General features: G+C 42.0%; 1 protein-coding gene across 1 annotated transcript; it reads right to left on the bottom strand.

Annotated features, from left to right (window-relative positions):
• Positions 1 to 97: 97 nt before the first annotated feature.
• On the bottom strand, positions 98 to 15,963 carry SFRP4 (secreted frizzled related protein 4). Its single transcript, XM_060783416.2, has 6 exons — positions 14,981 to 15,963; positions 14,785 to 14,868; positions 10,683 to 10,748; positions 7,661 to 7,859; positions 2,812 to 2,875; positions 98 to 589 (listed from the first exon to the last, which is right to left on the bottom strand). The coding sequence occupies exons 1-6, from the start codon at positions 15,426 to 15,428 to the stop codon at positions 401 to 403; spliced, it is 1,050 nt and encodes a 349-aa protein (XP_060639399.2). The 5' UTR covers positions 15,429 to 15,963; the 3' UTR covers positions 98 to 400.
• Positions 15,964 to 23,871: the final 7,908 nt, after the last annotated feature.

Below are 23,871 nucleotides of genomic sequence, written 5' to 3'. Positions count from 1 at the left end.
TGGCAAGAATTATTCTAAGCTTTCAAACTACCTTTTCCAGCTAACATATTTATGTACATCAATTAATATTCTTTCTTTAAAAAAAAGCTGGCCCAAAGAATATTTAAAAATTATTTGTTTTAATACACAAATATAATGTTTAGTGCTGAAAAAATAGCAATGGAGTTCTCCGTTGGGATGGAAAGTGGATGCTTCTTTTAGAACACTTTTGTAATGGTGGCCTTAATAAAGAAGCAATTTTTCCCCATGCTGTGATGTGAAAATACATTCTTTTAACAGTGAATTATTGTAAATAAGGTCTATTTGGAACATAGCAATAATGTTTGCATTGATGGTTTCAGGAGTACACGTATACCACTTTGGTCAGATTGTGAGTTTTGGCACGGATAAAAATTGTGATTCAATTTTTTTTGGAATTAACTTCTTTTTGCTCACTTCTCGGTTTAGTTATCTTCTTGGGACCAGAAGGGGCTGGGTTGGCCGTCTTCAAATTTTGTTTTGGTACCCCATTGCGTCCGGAGCTTTTAGCACTCTGGCTTTTATTAGGAGCTACTCGCAGCTTCTGTTCTTGGAGACGCTGTTCCCATCGCTATGAGAAACAGTAAGAAAACAAAGCAAACACATTAGTGGGAGAGAGAGAGAGAGAGAGAGAGAGAGAGAACTCATGAATTACTGACCAGTGAAGATCACTTACTTGCAGGACAATGTAGTGGTGGATCCACTCTGGATTTCAATCCAAAGTTTAAAGAACCTGTCCTAAACACCAGCTACATCTACTCTCCCCACATAAAAATATTAAGTCCATTTCCTCAACTAGTGCTTCCAGAAATGGGAGATTTAACAAGGCCCTATAGTTGTTATGTCAGGCAACACTCCAGATATCTAAATAACACTTCTGAAATCTAAATAATACTTAGTAGTTGGATGAACAGAAGAAAAAGATGAGGGGGAATGCCATGTTTAAGGAGATAGATGTCTAGAGAGGAAGGTCAGAATTTAAAGAAGAAAAGGGTGGCAGTGATTTATTCAAGCCATTGTCTGTCAAAACAACCAAAAACAACAATAGTAGCAGCAGCAACAGCAACAGCAACAACAACAATCACAGTCTCCCAAAGCTCAAGAACTATACTCCTCATGAACGGAAAACAGGATGTTGGTGGACAGGAAAAGAGATATAAAGATGGGCTTAAAGCCAACCTTAAAAACTGTGGCATAGACACCGAGAACCCTCGAGCGTTCTAACTGGAGGTCAGCTGTGAGCAGCAGTGCTGCAGAATTTGAAGAGGCATGAATGGAGGGCAAAAGGGAGAAATGCACCAAAAGGAAGGCACATCAAGCCAATCCTGACCGGGACTACCTTCCACCTGATAACCAATGCTCTCACTGTGGAAGAACATGTGGATCAAGAATATGTCTTTACAGTCACCTATGGATCCATGGAGGCAGTGACAGACTTTGTATTTCTAGGTGCAAAGATTACTGCAGACACAGACTGCAGCCAGGAAATCAGGAGACGCTTACTTCTTGGGAGGAGAGCAATGACCAATCTTGATAAAATAGTGAAGAGTAGAGACATCACACTGGCAACAAAGATCCGCATAGTTAAAGCAATGGTATTCCCCATAGTCCCCTACGGATGTGAGAGCTGGACCATAGGGAAAGCTGAGCGAAGGAAGATAGATGCTTTTGAACTGTGGTGTTGGAGGAAAGTTCTGAGAGTGCCTTGGACAGCGAGAAGATCCAACCAGTCCATACTTCAAGAAAAAAAGCCTGACTGCTCATTGGTGGGAAGGATACTAGAGACAAAGTTGAAGTACTTTGGCCACATCATGAGAAGACAGCAAAGCCTAGAGAAGACAATTATGCTGGGGAAAGTGGAAGGCAAAAGGAAGAGGGGCCGATCAAGGGCAAGATGGATAGATGGCATCCTTGAAGTGACTGGATTGTCCTTGAAGGAGCTGGGGGTGGTGACGACCGACAGGGAACTCTGGCGTAGACTGGTCCATGAAGTCACGAAGAGTCAGAAATGACCGAACAACAACAAAAATGGATCCACCACTAAGACACTACACTTGGAAGGCCATCATACTTGGGCAACGAGGGATTGCCTAAGTAAGTAAGTAAGTAAGTACTATCACTGGAGTAGCAATTCAAATTATCCCTCTATTTAATAATTACCATCTGTTTATTGACCCAGTCCACCTAACCTAAGCAGGAGTGATGAGGCAAACACTGCATGAGAGCAGCAGGGCAGTAAAAGTGAACGTCTCACTATTCAAAGCAAAACTGGCTGTGTTTTTCTGGTAAAGCTCAACCAAAGGGAATTTCCAACAAGATAAATAGAGGAAGGCAAAAATCCCCCAAAACAGTTTGGAAAAGGTTTTGATGAGCATGCCAAGGAAGTGGTCATTTCAATGTATCCTCCTGCAATCTTGTGGTGCAGAGGGAAAGGCCTTAGTGTTGTGTTCATGTAACAACAGCTTGTTTATACACCGATGAGTCTGATGTTTCTGTGCAGCTGAATAGGGCTGCTTGAAAATGTTGGCTTCATGGCTAGCCACAACAATAGCCATAGCCCTTGATTGTGCCATAACTCTTGGAAAGTTTCCCTTCCTGTGCTCTATCTTAAGTGGTGAGTGTGAGAAAAATGTTTTATTTGAATTATATCATGTTTACCTAAAACCGATCCCTTTGTTAATTTTTGCTCTTTGGCTACTGACTGGAAGCCAATTTTCCTTTATAGAAAATTGAAAGGAGGTATCCATCACATCTTCTAGAAGAGCTCTTAGAAATATCAAATGAATGTCTTACCTTAAACCTTTTGCTTAGAGGCTCCTTCCATTTTTCAACTGAGCACCCATCAAGAAGCATCAATCTGAAATCATGGTAGAAACAAGAGGGACACAAAAGAACATAAGCACTTCTAGGTTTTGTAGATTCCAGCATAGTGAGGTATGTTTCAGGCTTCAGACAACATCCCATTTACCTGGAAATAACATTCCACTTAGAATCTGTATGACTTAATTGGGAATAGACATTATAGGATTTCACTTGGCGTTTATTTCCTTGAGGATTTGAATGTTTAAATGTTTGACTTAACTATGTCAAATAATAAAGAGCAATCCTATGGCAGTAAGGGAAATAAAGAATGGCATAACACTCCTCTGACTTATTGGGGTAACCCTAGAATCATAGAGTTGGAAGAGACCTCATGGACTATCCAGTCCAACTTCCTGCCAAGAAGCAGGAAAATCTCATTCAAAGCACCCCTGACAGATGGCCATCCAGACTCTGTTTAAAAGCCTCCAAAGAAGGAGCCTCCACCACACTCCAGGGCAGAGAGTTCCACTGCTGAACAGCTCTCACAGTTAGGAAGTTCTTCCTAATGTTCAGATGGAATCTCCTTTCCTGTAATTTGAAGCCATTGTTCCGTGTCCTAGTCTCCAGGGCAGCAGAAAATAAGCTTGCTCTTTCCTACCTGTGACTTCCCCTCACATATTTAAAACGTGTGCGCCAGTTGCGCCCGTACCTTGGGAAGTCAGATCTGGCCACAGTGGTCCACACTCTTGTTACATCCCGAATAGATTACTGCAATGCACTCTACGTGGGGCTGCCTTTGAAGACTGTTCGGAAACTTCAATTAGTCCAGCGGGCGGCAGCCAGATTACTCACCGGAGCGTCATACAGGGAGCATACCACCCCTCTGTTATGTCAGCTCCACTGGCTGCCGATCCAGTTCCGAGCACAATTCAAAGTGCTGGTTTTGACCTACAAAACCCTATATGGCTCCGGCCCAGCGTATCTGTCCGAACGCATCTCCTTCTATGTCCCGCCTCAGAGTTTAAGATCTTTTGGGGAGGCCCTGCTCTCGACCCCGCCTCTATCACAAGTGAGATTGGTGGGGACAAGGAGTAGGGCCTTCTCGGTGGTGACCCCTCACCTGTGGAATTCACTCCCCGGGGAAATTAGGTCATCGACATCCCTCCTCTCTTTTAGAAGGAAACTAAAAACATGGATATGGGACCAGGCTTTTGGGTAATCTGGCAGATAGACAAAGGACAATGACGACTAGAATTGATAGGATTTGACAATGTGGAATGAATTTACTGATTCTGAGCTGGTGAACGTTGAGCATTAGACTGGTTTTATTGATTGTGATGTATAATTGATTGTTTTAATTGTTTATAATTGCTGTTTATATATGTTTTATCTTATTGTTTGTGTTGGCATCAAATTGTGCCTTTTGTAAGCCGCCCTGAGTCCCCCCCCCCCCTCGGGGGTTGAGAAGGCCAGGGTAGAAATGCGCGAAATAAATAAATAAATAAAATATTTATACATGGCCCTCATCATGACCCCTCTCAGCCTTCTCTTCTGCAGACTAAACATGCCCAGTTCTTTAAGCCACTCCTCATAGGGCTTGTTCTCCAGACCCTTGATCATTTTAGTTGCCCTTCTCTGGATACATCCAGCTTGTCAACATCTCCCTTCAATTGTGGTGCCCAGAACTGAACACAGTATTCCAGGTGTGGTCTGCCCAAGGCAGTATAGAGAAAAAAATAACTATAATTTATGAGAAGAAATTCTTATTTCCTTTTTGGTCACAGCACTGTGTCAGACTGAACATCTGTGATGAGCTTTACCGTTATGGTCTCAGTTCAGCATAGCCTTCCATGTCCTTTAAGCCAAGACCGAGGCCACAATATAATCATAAAAATCATATTGTGATAGAAACAAAAATGTGGTATTTACTTCAGCACTCTTCCAAGCAAGACACCAGTACTGTTGACATTTTTAAAAGCTGCTGTAACTCAAACCCTGTTTATGTATCTTCTAGTTCAATGAGAAACACAATGTTTTGTTTTGCTGTCTTGTTCAAATCCCTTAAGAAAGCATATTAAAGGAAAACCTCAGTGACCTTTAGAAGCATCCCTGGCAAACTTGTTCCATGGAATATGGGACTTAGTCTGATCTTTTCCCAATTCTGGGTTTAATTTTGAAAGCTTTTGTTCACACTGATGCATTGTCATGCTAAAATGCCCCAAGCTTAACCAAATTGTTGCTTCCTATGTTGCACACACAGACCTATTTTTCCTCCCACTTTCTCTCTAATCAAAACATCGATATTCAGCTTGTAAATCATAGTTACAGAGTTAGAAGGGATCCAATGGGCCATCAAGTCCAATGCCCCAATCTGTCATCATATTCTGGTTTTCTCAACTTCCTTTTCAAAGCATGCATACAGTCAGACCTCTGGATGTGGAAGCTCAGATTTATCAATATTATCATACAGGGTGCCTGAAAATTATCTTTCCTATTTCAATTCTATATATAGCTGTAATTCTAAGCAATGGTGTAATGTTAGGTTTTGAAGTGTGTTTACACTTCATGACAGCCTATAAGCAATGCCCTCAAGCAGACTCAAAAAGGCACGTGGCTAAATGTGACTATAGTTTCAAAAACATTTTTTGGAAATTTGCATCTCTGATGAAAGTGAGTCTTTTGTAACACTAATGAGTCTTGCTCATTCAAAATTACTCCCGAAATCGCATTCACGGTTCTCCAAATATTGTCATTTATAAAGCCAAAAGGATTAAGAGGCTCACAAATGTAAACAAATGCATACACACATTCAAATGAATGAATGAAAAAAAATTGCAGAGACTGAAAAATCAGCAATACCCTGTGAGCGCTAAATACCGCATATACTCAAGTATAAGCTGAGTTTTCAGCCCCTTTTTTAAGGCTGAAAAAGTCCCCCTCGACTTATACTTGAGTCAAGGTTATTTATATTGTACTCTGTTATTACTCTTATTTTTATTACATGTATTATTTTACTCTATATATTATTAGTACATTTACATTATTTTACTGTATTATTATTATATTTATTATTTTACTGTATTATTACTGTTATTATTACATCTCCACATTCAGAAGAAGACCTACAAGCCACTCTAAACACCTTCACAGAAGCATACGAGAAGTTCAGCCTGTCATTGAACATCGAGAAAACCAAAGTCCTCTTCCAGCAGTCACCAGCCAATCCCTCTCCAATGCCAGAGATACAGCTTAATGGTGTAACATTAGACAATCTTGACCATTTCTGCTACCTTGGCAGTCACCTCTCCACAAAAGTCAACATTGACACTGAAATTCAACACTGCCTGAGCTCTGAGAGTGCAGCATTTTTCTAAATGAAGCAGAGAGTATTTGAGGATTGGGACATCCGTAGGGATACCAAGGGGCTTGTTTATAAAGCCACTGTCCTCCCAACTCTGCTATACGCCTGCGAGATGTGGACTGTCTGCAGATGTCACATGCAACTCCTAGAGCGATCCCATCAACGTTGCCTCCGAAAAATCCTGCAAATCTCTTGGGAAGACAAGCGGACAAATATCAGCGTGCTGGAAGAAGCAAAGACCACCAGCATTGAAGTGATGGTCCTCCGCCATCAGCTCCGCTGGATCAACCACGTTGTCCAGATGCCTGACCACCGTCTCCCAAAGCAGTTGCTCTACTCCGAACTCAAGAATGGAAAACGGAATGTTGGTGGGCAGGAAAAGAGTTTTAAAGGTGGGCTCAAAGCCAACCTTAAAAACTCTGGCATAGATACTGAGAACTGGGAAGCCCTGGCCCTTGAGCGCTCCAACTGGAGGTCAGCTGTAACCAGCAGTGCTGTAGAATTTGAAGAGGCACGAATGGAGTGTGAAAGAGAGAAACATGCCAAGAGGAAGGTGTGTCAAGCCAATCCCAACCGGGACTGCTTTCCACCTGGAAACCATTGCCCTCACTGCAGGAGAACATGCAGATCAAGAATAGGGCTCTACAGTCACCTATGGACCCATTGCCAGTACACCGATCTTGGAAGACAATCCTACTCAGACAACGAGGGATCGCCTAAGTAAGTAAGTATTACCATTATTTCCATTATTTTACTCTATTATTTTTATTATTATTATTACATTAATGTTTTACTCTATTATTATCGGAAGGATACGTAAGCACATTTACATCGAAGAAGGTTAGAATAATGGTCCAATCAGAGTTGGACAGTCTTATCTTACAGTTTTATGTAAAGATTCAAAAATATTTAATCTACTGATGCCTCAATCAATGTAATTGTATTGGTAGCTATTTTTATTTTGAAATTTACCAGTAGCTGCTGTATTTCCCATCCTCGGCTTATACCCGAGTTAATACATTTTCCCAGTTTTTTGTGGTAAAATTAGGTGCCTTGACATATATTCGGGTTGTCTTATACTTGAGTATATATGGTAATATGGTGAGTGAATTGGAATACTGTTGAGAGAACGAACAAGAGGATTCCAAATGCAGAATTTTGTTGCAATTTTTCTTTACTACAAATCATATTTATATCTCAGGATTTCTCCAAGCATTTTGTAGGTCCTATTGGCAGAATAAACTGGCTGATAGTTATGGGCCCAAAGCTACCCACTATATTTCATGACTGAGCATAGCCATGTCACCACAATGGTTCTCCATTATGTATGGAGCTACTCTGCCATCAGGGTCATCCTCGTTCATTTTAGTTGATGGATCACCTCCAAGGATGCAATTGGTTCTCTTTCCTTAATAGTCTTAATATGGAACTCGATACATTTTAATATCAAACTCAAGGTGTGATGTTATAATGGCTTACCTTGAGCGCCACTCATAACACATTATGAGGACATCTTGATTTGGTAGAAGGGGAGGGCACTGGCAGGAAGAGTTCGTATAGAGAGGGACCAGGGCACGGGGGACTGGAGATGAAGACTTCAGCACCTCCTTCACATCAACCATCGTGGTGATTTCATTGCAGCTCCCTCTCTCCGTGCTCTTTACTTTAGCATGGATAACTGCAGCACATAGAACAGAAGAAAATGTGTCATTCCACATGAGTGAAAGTTGGGGGGAATGAACAGCCTTATATGATATTTATTTTTCAGAAACAAGTCTCACAGAGTTCCACTGCACACACGCCTGATAGTTACGTCCCATAAAACCACTGAAATTGTTATTTTTCTATTGGGATACAAAACTCTGCTTATAAACCAATATAAATTGAATTGGCACTCTATTAAGCTTATAGGTTTTCACAAAATGAGTGAATAGTACTGTATAGGTTATGATTTTCTTGCTAAAACTTCATCGACAAGCCAAAATCAGGACTTCAAGATGTTAATAAAAAACAAGTTTGCTGTTTCTGTTCCATATTTTAGGGCTCTTCCACATAGTCATATAACCCATAATATCAAGGTAGATAATCCATGGATGGCCCTTCCAGACAGGCCCTATATCTCAGGATCTGATCCCAGGTTCTTACTGTAAACTGGATTATATGAGTCCACACTGCCAGATAATCTGGAATAAACAAAAAACCTGGGATCAGATCCTGGGGTATAGGGCCTGTCTGGAAGGGCCCAATATCTGCTTTGAACTGGATATGTGAGTCCACACTGCCCTATAATCCAGTTCAATCTGAATTTTATAAAGCTGTGTGGAAGGGGCCTTAGGGGTCTTCCACATAGGCCCAAAATCCCAGGATCTGATCTCAGATTTTCTGTTTATTCCAGATTATCTAGCAGATTATCTACTGGTCAAAGGACATTAAGACAACTACCAAGCTTGCAAACTTTGTGTTTTGTCTGTCTGTCTGTCTGTCTGTCTGTCTGTTTTGTTAAAAATGTAATACAAATGTCTGGTTGCTCCTGACACGATAAATAAATAAAATCTAGCAGTGCGAACTCATAAAATCCAGTTTAAAGCAGAAAAACTGGGATCAGATCCTGGGATATAGGGCCTGTCTGGAAGCACTCTAAGATGCCAGTTTGAAATTCCTTTATATGTCCTGGTTATCAAGCGGTTGTCTATACTATAAATCCACTGCCTCTCAAAATGCACAATAACAAATTAGGCTTGATTAATCTTGTTATTTAGAAATAAATTACACCATGTCACACAATTTTTGCTCCTAGGTTATAAATGTCATTTCCTAATTGGTTCTATTTTTAAAAAAACTGGAAAAGGTTTATTAAACTGCAAAAACTTTGTTTTTACAGGACATCCTGCAGCACGTTTTGCCATAGTTTTTCAAATATCTCATCGACTCTCAACTAATTCAATTGATGGCCCTTCCACACCACCTTATATCCCAGAATATCAAGGCAGAAAATCCCACAATATCTGCTTTGAACTGGGTTATCTGAGTCCACACTCAGATAATGTGGGATTTTCTGCCTTGATATTCTGGAATATAGGGCTGTGAGGAAGGGCCCGTAGTTTGTGGTAGCCACAAAAACAAAGTTTCTGGAGTATAACAACGACTTTCAAAGTACGTACAATTCAATTAGGCAGGAAATAACACTTTCAAACTAGGAAGATAACATTTTTTTCAAATTTAGGATATGAAGAAAGGAAGCTCAATTCCAAGAGAAATACAATATATGACCTACAGGTTGTTAATCCCTTATTTGAAATGCTTGAGACCAGAAATGTTTTGGAATTTTGGAGTGGCAGGGAAGGGGGGATTTTGGAAACTCTATATTTTCACATATGTGTATAAATGAGATATTTGAGAGATGGGACCGAAGTCTAAACATGAAATACATTTAGTTTCATATAGACCTTGCACACACAAACATAGACTGAAGTCAATTTTATACATTTAAAAAAATTAAAATGTAGGCTGAACTATCAGAAAGTACCACTGTCTCAGGTCTTTTTCACACTGCTGTATAAAATCCACATTGAACTGGATTATCTGACAGTGTGGACTCAGATAACCTAGTTCAAAGCAGATATTGTGGGTTATCTGCATTGATATTCTGGATTATATGGCTGTGTGGAAGGGCCCTCAGTTGCTGATGTAGATAATTTTGAATTTCAGACTATTTTGGCTTTCAGAATTCCCGATAAGAGATACTCAACCTGTTTTATTTGAGTGTTCTGCCGATTTGGCTAGATAACAATTATTATTATTGTTATTATTATTATTATTATTATTATTATTATTATTATTGACACAAAAGCACAGTATGTCACAGTGGGTTAAACCACTGATCTGCTGAATTTGCTGACCGAAAGGTCGGCAGTTCGAATCCTTGGAGCGGAGTGAGCTGCCGCTGTTAACCCCAGCTTCTGCCAAACAAGCAGTTCGAAAACATGCAATTGTGAGCAGATTAATAGGTTCCACTCTGGCGGGAAGGTAACCGCACTCAAAGCAGTCATGCAGGCCACATGACCTAGGAGGTGTCTACAGAAAATGCCTACTCTTCAGCTTAGAAATGGAGATGAGCACCACCCCCCAGAGTTAGACACGACTAGACTTAATGTCAAGAGCTTTACCTTTGAACCTGATTTTTGTTCCTGGGTTATAAATGTCATTTCCTAATTGGTTCTATCATAAAAACATTTTTGTGGGACATCCAGCAGCACACTTTGCTCTAGTTTTTTTATTACTATCTCATCAAGTCTCAACCAATTCAACATAGTTTGCGTCAGCCACAAAGCAAAGTTTCTGAAATATGACAACTACTCTCAAAGTAAGTACCACACAATTAAACAGGAAATAATATTTTTAAACCAGGAACAGAATATTTTTCAAATTTTGTCACATAGTGTAATCTCTCTCATAGATGCAATTATGGCTAGAATTGTTCCTTTGCTCCCAAGAGCCTTACCGTAGCTGTAGTTTTTGCTCAGATATGTGGCCAGGGTGGGCTTCACCTTCTTACACTTGCAGCGATCTTTGGAACAAAAATAAGACAAAACACAGAGAAAGTTGAAAGAAATTACATAATTCAGGAAGAAGCCAGGCAAGTTTTTGAGAGGCAGGAGAGGATCAGTTTGAGAGAGGAGAGTTTGAAGAAGAGGATAGGAGTAATGGGTGATACTAGATTTAAAACTAAAGAATAAGAACTGTTCAAAAGTATGATTCAGGCAGGACAAGCAGTAACTGTATAGATGTGGGGGTACCTTTGGAGAGGAAAGTTTGGAGAAGGAAGTCAAGTTGGAGAGAGAAGGGGTCTGTTCTGGAAATGAGAGAAGAAGAGGAGAGTGAGAAGAAGAAGATTTGGAGAGGAGTTGGAGAAGAAAGTTGGGAGAAGAGGAGGGTCAAGTTTGAGAGAGAAGGGGTCTATTTTGGAAAGGAGGGGAGTTGAAACTATGAATGGCGGGAGGGAGAATCGGGGTAAGCTATTTGGAGAGGAAAGTTTGGAGAAGAAAGTCAAGTTGGAGAGGGAAGTGGTCTGTTTTGGAGAGGGGGGAGAGAAGAAGAGGAAAGTGAGAAGATCTGGAGAGGAGTTGAAACTGCATTGAGGGAAGGAAGAGTCTGGTGCGTTTTAGATAGGAAAGTTTGGTATTCAGGGCCAAGTTTGCAAGAGAAGGGATCTGTTTTGGAGAGGAGAGTGAGAAGAAGAGGAGTTGGAGAGGAGTTGAAATGGCATTGGGGCAAGAAGAGACTGGGTGCATTTTGGAGAGGAGGGTTGGTTTTGGAGAGGAAAGTTGGGAGAAGAGGAGAGTCAAATTTAAGAGAGAAGGAGGTCTGTTTTGGAGAGGAGAGGAGTTGAAACTATGCATTGAGGAAGGAAGAGTCTCGGCACATTTTGGAGAGGAAATGTTGGGGAAGAGAAGAAGGGATCTTCTTTTGGAGAGGAGAGCAAGAAGAGGAGGGCTTGGAGAGGAATTTAAACTCTGCATTGGGGACGGAAGAGGCTAGGTGCACTTTTTGGAAAGGAGGGTCGTTTTTGGAAAGGCAAGTTTGGAGGAGATTCAAGTTTGAGAGAGAATGGGTCTGCTTTGAGAGGAGAGTAAGAAGAAGAGGAAAGTGAAAAGATCTGGAGATGAGTTGAAACTGAATTGGGGAAGGAAGAGGCTTGGGAGGTTTGGTTTTTGAGGGAAACATTTGGGAAAGAGGATCAAGTTGGAGAGAGAAGGGGTCTGTTTTGGGGAGGAGGAGAAGAAGATTTGGAGAGGAGTTGGAGAAGGAAGTTGGGAGAAGAGGAAGGTCAAGTTTGAGAGAGAATGGGCCTGTTTTGGAAAGAAGGAGAGTTGAAACTATGCAGGGGAGAAGGAAGAGGCTGGGTGCACTATTTGGAGAGAAAGGTTGCCTTTGAAGAGAAAAGTTTGGAGAAGAAAGTCAAGTTGGAAAGAGAAGGGGTCTGTTTTGGATAGGAGTTGAACTCTGTATTAGGGAAGAAAGAAGCTGGTGGTGTTTTGGAGAGAAGGGTGGTTTTTGCAAAGGAAAGTTTGGAGGAGGTTCAAGTTTGTAAGAGAAAAGGTTTGCTTTGAGAGGAGAGTGAGAAGAAGAGGAAAGTGAGAAGATTTGGAGATGAGTTGAAACTGCATTCAAGAAAGGAAGAGGCTGGGGGTGTAATAGTAAAGTTTGGTATCCAGGGCCAAGTTTGTGAGAGAAGGGATCTGTTTTGGAGAGGAGAATGAGAAGAATAGGATTTGGAGAAGAGTTGAAACATGCATTGGAGAAAGGAAGAGCCTGGGCACCTCTTCGGAGTTGAAAGTATGGGGAAGAAAGTCAAGCTGGAGAGAGAAGGGTCCTGTTTTTGAGAAGATAGTGAGAAGAAGAGGAGTTGGAGAGGAATTGAAATGGCATTGGGGAAAGAAGAGGCTGGAGAGTTGGTTTTGGAGAGGAAAGACGGGAGAAGTTTAAGAGAGAAGGGGGTCTGTTTTTTGAAAGGAGAAGAGTTGAAATTATGCATTGGGGGAGGAAGAGTCTGGGCGCCTTGTGTAGAGGGAATGTTCTGGAAGATGGTCAAGTTTGCGAGAGAAGGGATCTGTTTTGGAGAGGAGAACAAGAAGAAGAGGATTTGGAGAGGAGTTGAAACTGCATTGGGGATGGAAGACCCTAGGTGTGCTATTTGGAGAGGAGGGTTGCCTTTGGAGAGGAAAGTTTGGAGAAGAAAGTCAAGTTGGAGAGAGAAGGGGTCTGTTTAGGAGAGGAGAGCAAAAGTCTGTTTTGAGATTAGAGTGAGAAGAAGAAGAAAGTGAGAAAATTTGGGGAGGTGCTGAAACTGAATTTGGGGGAGGAAGAGGCTTGGGAGGGTCGGTTTTTGAGGGGAACGTTTGGGGAAGAGGATCAAGTTGGAGAGAGAAGGGGTCTGTTTTGGGGAGGAAAGTGAGAAGAAGGAGATTTGGAGAGGAGTTGGAGAAGGAAGTTGGGAGAAGAGGAGGGTCAAGTTTGAGAGAGAAGGGGCCTGTTTTGGAAAGAAGGGGAGTTGAAACTATGCATGGGAAAAGGAAGAGGCTGGGTGCACTATTTGGAGAGGAGGGTTGCCTTTGGAGAGGAAAGTTTGGAGAAGAAGGTCGTTGGAGAGGGAAGGAGTCTGTTTTGGAGAGAAGTTGAACTCTGTATTGGGGAAGAAAAATGCTGGGCGCGTTTTGAAGGGGGGTCGTTTTTGGAAAGGAAAGTTTGGAGGATGTTCAAGTTTGAGAGATAAGGGGTCTGATTTGAGAGGAGAGTGAGAAGAAGAGGAAAGTGAAAAGATTTGGAGAGGAGTTGAAACTGAATTCGGGGAAGGAAGAGGCTTGGGAGCATTTTGGAGGTGCAGTTTTTGAGGGGAAAGTTTGGGAAAGAGGATCAAGTTGGAGAGAGAAGGGGTCTGTTTTGGAGAGGAGAATGAGAAGAAGAAGATCTGGAGAGGAGTTGGAGAAGAAAGTTGGGAGAAGAGGAGGGTCAAGTTTGAGAGAGAAGGGGCCTGTTTTGGAGAGGAGAGTGAGAAGAAGAAGATTTGGAGTTGGAGAAGAACGTTGGGAGAAGAGGAAGGCCTGTTTTGGAAAGGAGGGGAGTTGAAACTATGCATGGGGAAGGAAGAGGCTTGGGAGGTCGGGGTTTGAGGGGAAAGTTTGTGAAAGAGGATCACGTTGGAGAGAGAAGGGGTCTGTTTTGGGGAGAAGAGCGAGAAGAAGAGGAGAGTGAGAAGAAGAAGATTTGGAGAGGAGTTGGAGAAGGAAGTTGGGAGAAGAGGAGGGTCTGTTTAGGAAAGGATGGGAGTTGAAACTATGCATGGGGAAGGAAAAGCTTGGGAGGTCGGTTTTTTGAGGGGAAAGTTTGGGAAAGAGGATCAAGTTGGAGAGAGAAGGGATCTGTTTTGGGGAGAAGAGCGAGAAGTAGAGGAGACTGAAAAGTAGAAGATTTAGAGAGGAGTTGGAGAAGAAATTTGGGAGAAGAGGAGGGCCTGTTTCGGAAAGGAGGGGAGTTGAAACTATGCATGGGGAAGGAAGAGGCTTGGGAGGTTGGTTTTTGGGTGGTAAGTTTGGGAAAGAGGATAAAGTTGGAGAGAGAAGTGGGTATGTTTTGGGTAGGAGAGCGAGAAGAAGAGGAGAGTGAGAAGAAGAAGATTTGGAGAGGAGTTGAAGAAAGTTAGGAGAAGAGGAGGGTCTGTTTCGGAAAGGTGGGGAGTGCATGGGGAAAGAAGAGGCTTGGGAGGGTCGGTTTTTGAGGGGAAAGTTTGAGAAAGAGGATCAAGTTGGAGTGAGAATAGGTCTGTTTGGGGGAGGAGAGGGAGAAGAAGAGGAGAGTGAGAAGAAGAATATTTAGAGAGGAGCTGGAGAAGAAAGTTGGGAGAAGAGGAGGGTCTGTTTTGGAAAGGAGGGGAGTTGAAACTATGCATTGGGAAGGAAGAGGCTTGGGATGGTCGCTTTTTGAGGGGAAAGTTTGGGAAAGAGGATCAAGTTGGAGAGAGAAGGGGTCTGTTTTGGCGTTAAAGCTAGACATTCGGGGAGAGGAAGAGTGAGGGGAAAGGAGGGTCGGCTTCAGAGGGTCCTCACCGTGCCCGGATCGCTTGCACTCGGGGGGCAGAGGCCTCTCCTGGACCATGATGTCGTCGGACAGGTCGAGCCACTTGATGTCTTCTGCCATAGAAAGAGAGAGGAAGGCGGCGTGAGCGCGGGAGGGGAGTGGAGTGGAGTGGAGTGGAGTGGAGTGGAGGGAGCGGCTCTTGCCTTGGGCCCGGTCCCGTCTTACCTTGGGGCAGGTCGGTGACGATGGCCTCGGGGGCGATGCAGACGGCGCGCTCGTAGAGGGGCAGCTCCTCGCAGGCCAGGGCCGGGGGCCAGGAGTGGTTGTAGCGGCGGAGGAGGGGCTGGCACCCGTCGCGGGCGCGCTCGCAGAGGGATCGGCAGGGCTTGATGGGCTCGTGGAGGAACTCCGGGGCGCAGAGCGGGGCGAACATGGCGCAGAGGAAGAAGCCCAGGACGGGGCTGCAGCCCTGCGCCACCAGCTCCTGGTACTGCTCGATGGCCAGCACGGCGTTGGCCTGGGTGCTGTGGTGCAGGTGGTTGGGCATGCGGGTCAGGTTCCAGGGCATGTGGCGGCACATGGGGATGCGCACCGGCTCGCAGGGAGAGCCCCCCCGCCACAGCAGAGACCCCCACGACGGGCCCAAGAGCAGGGACAGCCACAGCCACAGCATCGCGGACGGGAGGAACCAAAGAAAGGCAACTGGCTGGCTTGTCTTGAGGGTCGAGGGATGGCAGCCTGAAGAATCTCCCTGGCTCTCTTTATAAGCCGCGCCGGCGGTGACGTGGGACGGGTTGCCCTCCGTGGGCGGGGAGGGGGTGCCCCTTTCCGCGCGCGCGTGACATCATCCCCGCCGCGGCTCCCTTTGATCCCCGGCGGCATCATCATCATCGCCACGGATTTCTGACGGCGCGCCTCCACGCCGCTCCTCGTTTTCCGCCCAGCGAGCCATCCCACGCCTGCAGCCCACGGTTGGAGGGGAAAGTTGGGTCTCGGGGAAGGAAACTGCCCGATGGGGACACGTTCAGGTGGGTTCAATGGCAGAGGTTAGGACTCAGCAAGAAAGGAAGGAAGGAAGGATCCACTCTTAAAGTTTCTTCTCTGCTCTTGGAAACTTTACTTGTCAAGCCCCAAGTCCCATCTACACTGCCATATAATGCCTAGAATGCATTTTAACTATGCTGAACTGCATTATATGGCAGTGTAGACTCATCTAATGCATTTCAGTGTGTCATTTGGCAGTGTAGAATCATACATTATAACACATTTCAGTGTGTCATATGGCAGTGTAGACTCATATAATGCAGTTCAGTGTGTTATTTGGCAGTGTAGACATATAATGCAGTTCAGTGTGTTATTTGGCAGTGTAGACTCATATAATGCAGTTCAGTGTGTTATATGGCAGTGTAGACTCATATATTGCAGTTCAGTGTGTTATTTCACAGTGTAGACTCATATATTGCAGTTCAGTGTGTTGTATGGCAGTGTAGACTCATATAATGCAGTTCAGTGTGTTATATGACAGTGTAGATTCATATAATGCAGTTCAGTGTGTAATATAGCAGTGTAGACTCATATAATGCATTTCAGTGTGTATTATATGGCAGTGTAGGCTCATATTATGCATTTCACTGTGTTATATGGCAGTGTAGACTCATATAATGCAGTTCAGTGTGTTATACGGCAGTGTAGACACATATAATGCATTTCAGTGTGTTATATGGCAGTTCAGTGCAGTTCAGTGTGTTATATGGCAGTCTAGGCTCAGCTAATGCAGTTCGGTGTGTTATATGGCAGTGTAGACACATATAATGCAGTTCAGTGTGTTATATAGCAGTGTAGGCTCATATAATACAGTTCAGAGTGTTATATGGCAGTGTAGACTCATATAATGCATTCCTTCAGTGGAAGGAGGGACATGGCTGTATAGGAATGCCCTGAGTCACCTGCGGGCTGAGAAGGGCAGTATACAAATATAGTAAGTAAGTAAATAAATAAATAAAGGCTTTCCATGGCTGAGTGTGGATTTGAACCTTTGTCTCTCACGAGTTTATAACCCAGGAACAAAAATCGTGTTGCATAGTGTTTGTTGTGACTCAGTGGGAATCTCTGAGTGATAGTGTCAATGATTCTGATGGGAATGATGGGTTTCAGAGGCACAGTCAGGTGCAAAGTTATGATGTCCCTGTGTTAGACGTAGAAGATCAGGAACAGGGGGCTGAACTTCAGTTGTTTCCCACAGCAAGGGATGACGCTGGGAAAAGTGAAACTACTGAGAGCCAGGTGGATTCAGGAAGAGAAGATAGTTCTCAGCCTGATAATGAGGGGAAAAGCACTAATGAGGAAATTGACCTTGATGGAGCCGGAGGCTTAGATAGAGCTGATCAGTTGGAATTTAAGGCCCGAAGAAGTGTCAGGATCGCCAACAGGCGAGAGAGAGAGGCTCGAGGCCAGAGAAATGCCTTCATGTTGTCCAAAGGGTATTAAATAGGCTGTTTGAACATGCCTCAGTGTCAGAGGAACTTCCCGCTTCATCCAAGAGACTTTGGGTTTATCTTGCAGCTTTCATGTTCATGTTTCAGGACTTTGACATGTTCTCATGGGACTTTGCCTTGCCTGTGTATTCATGGATCTTGTTTGCCTATGTTACCTTGGATTGATCTTTTGGAAATATACTTTTGCCTTCTGAACTTTTTATCTTTTATTTTAATAAACCATAAAGGCTATTGGTGTGTTCTTTGGTGTCTTAAGCAAGGTGATTTTACCCTGAGGTGCGACAGTGTTAACAGTATAAGGGCACTGCAGATATCATCTCCTTTGCAAGTTGTTAACATCCTTGTCCAGAAGTTACCCTGCTGTCCTTAAACTAGGACTGCCAGGGATGAACTTGAGACTTTTTGCTTGCAAAAGTTATAGTTATAGGCCTTCTTACTTTGTTAAGTTATAGCAACACTGTGTGAGAAAATGATGTTCTACCAGTAGACAGCACTGGGCAAAAGACAAGTTTTCCTCTTTCTCACCACCATCACAGGTGCATTTCCTGACGATAAAGGAGAAAACCTTCTCTATGGCTGCTCCCAAGTTGTGGAATTCCCTCGTGCAGGAAAAGGTGCACTTGCTCCTTGTCTTTTTTCTTTCAGTGGACAGATGAAGACCTTTTACGAGTACACAGGCACGCCTTTGGTATTAAAGTTACTGTGGCAAAAGGATCTTTTCATTGGGTGTAATAGTGTTGTTTTTATCTGCTTTCGAGATCGTGAGGTTTTCTTGGCAGTATTTATTCAGAGGTTTGCCGCTGCCTTCCTCTGAGGCAAAGAGAATGTGACTTGCCCATGGCCACCCAGTTGGTTTCTTTGGCCAAGCGGACATTCGAACCCTGATCTCCTGGAGTTCTAGGCCAACATTCAAACCACTATACCATGCTGGTTTCCAGAGTGTGATATACTTGCATTTTATTTATTTATCTGCTCTGTTTTTATGTGTTTTGAACTGTTGTGATACGTTTTTGAGGTTTAAAAAACTTTGTTATCCAATATGTTTTACTACACATTGTTTTGAACTTGATATGAGCTGCCTCTGGCCCCATGTCAGAGAAAAAGTAGGGTATCAGTAAAATAAACAAACTGTAAATTTTGCATCAATGCTTTGAAACTGTATTATTGTTAAGCTGTGTGTATCATTGATTCATCTGATAAGTAGTTTCATTTTTGTCTGACTTGTTTCTGAGCAATGGAAAGTCTGTGATATTCACATGGTCTTGCTTTACAGTTGTTTTCTTCTTCAAAACTTTAATAGGATCTGTGCATTGACAAGAGATGTGGAAATAACTTTGGATAACTGTGGTGGTTTCCCAGTTAGGACTGTCTCATTTATGCTGCATACATATAATGATGCTTTTAGTGCACCGCCAGTCCCAAGTAATTTTCCAAATTTCTGTAACATTTTAAAGAATATTTGGGAAAAGCTAATCAGTTCCATTGCTATGGATATGTATACGGCAATTTCTCCACGGAAGATGCAGGTTATTATTATAATAATAATATCATTGATGATGGGTTGGGAATAAATGACACTATGTAACAAAAATTGAAAAATGGTACGTTCCTGGTTTGAAAATGTTATTTCCTGTTTGTGTGGTATATACTTTGGAAATAGCTGTTATATTCCAGAATGTTATATTCATTTTTGTGGCTGCCACAAACTATGTTGAATTGGACTGGATCTAAACTGCCATATAATTCAGATTATCAAAGCAGATAATTCACATTTTCTGCTTTGAATGGGATTATGAGTCTACATTGCCAGATAATCCAGTTTAAATCTGAATTTAATATGGCTGTGTAGGGCTGGATCTACACTACCCTATACCCCAGCATCTGACCCCAAACTATCTGCTTTGAACCGGATTATATGAGTCTACACTGCCAGATAATCTGGGATAATCATATAATCTGGGATCAGATCCAGGGATATAGGGCAGTGTGGAAGGAGCTAGACGGGGCTTTAGTTGGGATTCTATGAGATATTCATTGAAAAACGATAGCAAATTGTGCTGCAGGATGTCCTGCAAAAACGTTTTATAATTTATTAAACTTTTCCCATGTTTTTTTTATGATAGAGCCAAACATCTCTCTCATGTGCAGTGATCAAACCTGTACTTCTAGCTTGTGAAAATGATGGTTATAGTGAAAGGGGGAAGAGCAGGAAAAGCGTAAAAGAAAAACATAGAGAAATTCTCATTTAGATCAGTTGCTGTTCTTTCTATCTGGTAAAAAGTAGAAACGTGATAGATTCCAGATTGTCATGTTTTGTTTGAGATGCTGATTTGGACCAAGGCTTAGTCATATTTAGAGCAGAAGAACTGATAACACATTGATCAAATTGGTCCTATGATCTGATTAATTTCAATCTGTCTCTAATTAGACTATGTACAAAAATTTTTAAAAAACTGGTATTGATTTGAAAGTATTTCCTGTTTAATTCTGTGGTACTTACTTTGAAAGTAGTAGTTGTTCTACTCCAGAAACTTTTTTTTGGTGGCTGCCACAAACTATGTTAAATCGGTTGAGACTCGAGGAGATATTCATTGAAAAACTAGAGCAAGATGTGCTGCAGGACGTCCTGCTAAAACAAAGTTTTTTTGTCATTTTCTAAACCTTCCCCATGCTTGTATGATAGAACCAGTTAGAAAATGACACTTGTAACCCAGGAACAGAAATCATGTTACATTATCTTGTTGCTGTTATTATTGTTGTTGTTGTTTTATACCCCGTTTGTCTCCCCAAAGGGGACTCAAAGCGGCTTGACATAAAAGCATTAGTATACAATTTAAAATATACAAAAATGCAAATTTTAAAATAGAATTAAACACATATAGCACTAAAAAATTTGATTTAAAACCATCAAAACAGTTATAAACCACTCCGACTAGTTGATTATTATTATTATTATTATTATTATTATTATTATTATATTTCACTGATGATAGGTCAGAGAGAAATGATTCAACACCAGTAACTTGGGATTCTGAGGTAAATTTTGGGCTCTTCCACACAACCCAGAATATCAAGGCAGAAAATCCCACATTTTCTGAGTGTGGACTTAGATAACCCAGTTCAAAGCAGATATTGTGGGTTATTCTGTCTCGATATTTTGGGTTATATGCCTGTGTGGTGTTGGAATGGCAACTTTCATCAAGCCTTCTCTAGCAATCTGTTTGTCTATGAGCTTGTAGCTTACTGTTTCCTTCATGTATGTTCTGGAGTCTAGCTTCCACTCATAGAATCATAGAATCATAGAGTTGGAAGTTTCTGAGAAGTTATAAAAGGGTTGCAGTGTCATAGAGTCATAGAATCAAAGAGTTGGAAGAGACCTCATGGGCCATCCAGTCCAACCCCCTGCCAAGAAGCAGGAATATTGCATTCAAATCACCCCTGACAAATGGCCATCCAGCCTCTGCTTAAAAGCTTCCAAAGAAGGAGCCTCCACCACACTCCGGGGCAGAGAGTTCCACTGCTGAACGGCTCTCACAGTCAGGAAGTTCTTCCTAATGTTCAGATGGAATCTCCTCTCTTGTAGTTTGAAGCCATTGTTCCGCGTCCTAGTCTCCAAGGAAGCAGAAAACAAGCTTGCTCCCTCCTCCCTGTGGCTTCCTCTCACATATTTATACATGGCTATCATATCTCCTCTCAGCCTTCTCTTCTTCAGGCCAAACATGCCCAGTTCCCTAAGCCGCTCCTCATAGGGCTTGTTCTCCAGACCCTTGATCATTTTAGTCGCCCTCCTCTGGACACATTCCAGTGCAGTTCTCTCCCTTTCTCTCTTCTTTGGCTATGTGACCTGTTAGCTGTTTTGTTATAAGAGTGATGCCCTGGCCGACTGGAACAAGGAACCATCTTAAAGGTATTTGAAACTGGACTAATGAGTTTTTGCACCCATGTATGTTGAACACATGAAAGTCGTGAGTAAACCAAATATGTTATTTTCATCAAAGTCTACTTTATTTTGTCTCTTGAGTGCATGATATGAAACAAGTTTTTTTTATGGGAGTACCTTTTTGGGCACTGAAAAAAAACACTTCTAAAGTTCTGCTGTTTTTATGCACTGGCAAATCTGTTTTCTTGATAGATTGGAGATTGCTTGTTATAACCATTGCCTAGCATAGTTATATTGGGTTGTATACTACAAGAGGAGATTTTGCTCAAAAGGTTTTTTGCTATTTTTGGCTCTTCTCTAAAAGGTTATGTTCTCTAATATGTGGAATGGCCTCCCAAATCTTCTATTTTGATAGATACAAGCCCTGAGATCAGCAGAAGGATGCCCTTTTCTCAGTCCCACCACCGTCGTGACTTTTTGGTGGTGGTCCCGTAGCTCTGGAACCCCCTTCCTAGAGAGGTGCGATCGGCCCCTCCTTGCTCGCCTTTCACTCTCGAGTTAAAACCTTTTCATGGAACCAGGCCTTTCCTGAAGATCAGCAATAGGCAATGGTCAAATAGTTACGGGTAATAGTATGTTTTTGGAATGCTATTTTGGACTGACAATATTTTAACACAACCTAAAGACGATGGAGTTTTTAGGACCCTAGAAAAAATTATCATCCATCATGAAGTAGAAGCCTGTGATTAAGACCAAGGCACTGACATCTCTGGCTCTTCTTCTGTTTGGATACCAGCTAGCCAACACCTATTGAGTATCCGTGCCAAGTTTGGTCTAGATCCATGATTGTGTTTGCAGTGCTCTCTGGATGTAGGTGAACTACAACTCCAAAACTCAATGTCAATGTCTACCAAACCCTTCCAGTATTTTCTGTTAGTTGTGCCAAGATTGGTTCAATTCCATCGTTGGTGGAGTTCAGAATTCTCTATGATTGTAGGTAAACTATAAATCCCAGCAACTACAACTCCCAAATGACAAAATCATAATTTTTTGAGTGATGGTTACTCCTTGTGAAGGCAGACATTTTGTTGCCAAATCTGGTGTGATTTTGTTCATTGGTTCTTTTGTTTTTAAGGTATTAATTATGCACAGAGAATTTTTATATATATAGATTAGGGATGTCCTTAATGGCTTAAGGGTCAGGGAATTTTTAATGGTATAATGTTTTAATTATGTTAAACATATTGTGATTTTTATGCTTATATTGCTTTGTTAATTTTATGACTATGTTGTTTACTCTGTATGTATTCATGATGTTACTTGGAAACTGCTCTGAGTCCCCTCGGGGAGACAGAGCGGTATATAAAGTTTTGTTTTTCTTGTTGTTAATTTATTAATTTGTTAAATTCGACTTATGTAGTATTTGTGTTTACTGTAGTTATATGATTTTGTTGTATTTTTATATTATGTAATTTTGCAGTTTTTAACCACTGTACGTGACTTTGAATTCCACCCATGGGAGAAAAGTGGAGTAATAAATAAATAAATAAATAAAATGGTGATGAACTTATTTAAATTCTCCCAATTGATTTTTTTACATTGATCACTCTACCCCTGCCTCCCCCCCCCCCCCCGCTTATTTTGTAATTTAATCCAATTTTACCAAACTTGTTCTGTATTTATTTTATAGTTTTCGAATTTGTTTTGAGTTAACCATGGGAGGAGGTTTGGGGCTTTGACTGGTGTCTATTTGTCTGTGTTATGCCCCCTTCAATCATCCGGAGAGGCCCTCCTCACGGTCTCTTCGCACGCTCCCTTCGATCATCCGGAGAGGCCCTGCTCACAGTCCCACCTGCGTCGCAGGCGCGTTTGGTGGGGACGAGGGACAGGGCCTTCTCTGTGGTAGCCCCCCGACTCTGGAACTCTCTCTTCAGGGACATCAGACAAGCCCTAACGTTGGCTATCTTTAGAAAGAGCCTGAAGACCTGGCTGTTTCAGTGTGCCTTTCCAGAATAGGAAACTCCTAGCTTGAGTCCCAAATGCACATTAGAGATTCAGGATTATCTGCACATGCACCTACCTCCTCATATTACCTGTCAAATACCTCCTCATATTACCTGTCAAGTCCAGCACTTTTAAATTGTGTTCATTACATTTGGCCCAGCCTGGTTTTAATTGCATCACGGTGTCATTGTTATTGTTTTACTGTTTTGCTTGATGTTTTATTATTTGCTTATGTTTTATTATTTGCCATTACCCATAACTATTTGGCCATTGCTAGTTCCAAAAGTCAACTGTGTGTCCAGTAATCTTCTTCCCTGAATCTACAATTTGGTGATGGATCTGGGCATTGTATGTTTTTACCCTGTTTCCCCTTCTGCTCCCTCACCCATATTGTGTTTTTAGTAGTTATATTTATATTTTTAATGTACCAAACATGCCAGGTTTGTATGGAAATGTGACACTATTTCCTGTGCTGTTCAATGACCGAAATAAATATTTTAATTGATTATTATTTGCTTATGAATTTATTGTGTATTGTATTTTGTATTGTCGGCGGCCTTGGCCTTTGTGAGCCGCATCGAGTCCTTCAGGAGATTTTGCGGGGTATAAATAAAGTTAATAATAATAATAATAATAATAATTTAGTCTTTTGTTGTTGATATGGTCAATGGACTAATCAATAAACAGATTTATCTCTATCTGTCTGGATAGATAAAGCTATCAATTCCACACACACA

This window comes from Anolis sagrei, chromosome 6 (assembly GCF_037176765.1).
Source record: "Anolis sagrei isolate rAnoSag1 chromosome 6, rAnoSag1.mat, whole genome shotgun sequence".
NCBI classification, from domain to species: domain Eukaryota; kingdom Metazoa; phylum Chordata; class Lepidosauria; order Squamata; family Dactyloidae; genus Anolis; species Anolis sagrei.
This window is presented reverse-complemented; position numbering and strand designations above follow the sequence as displayed.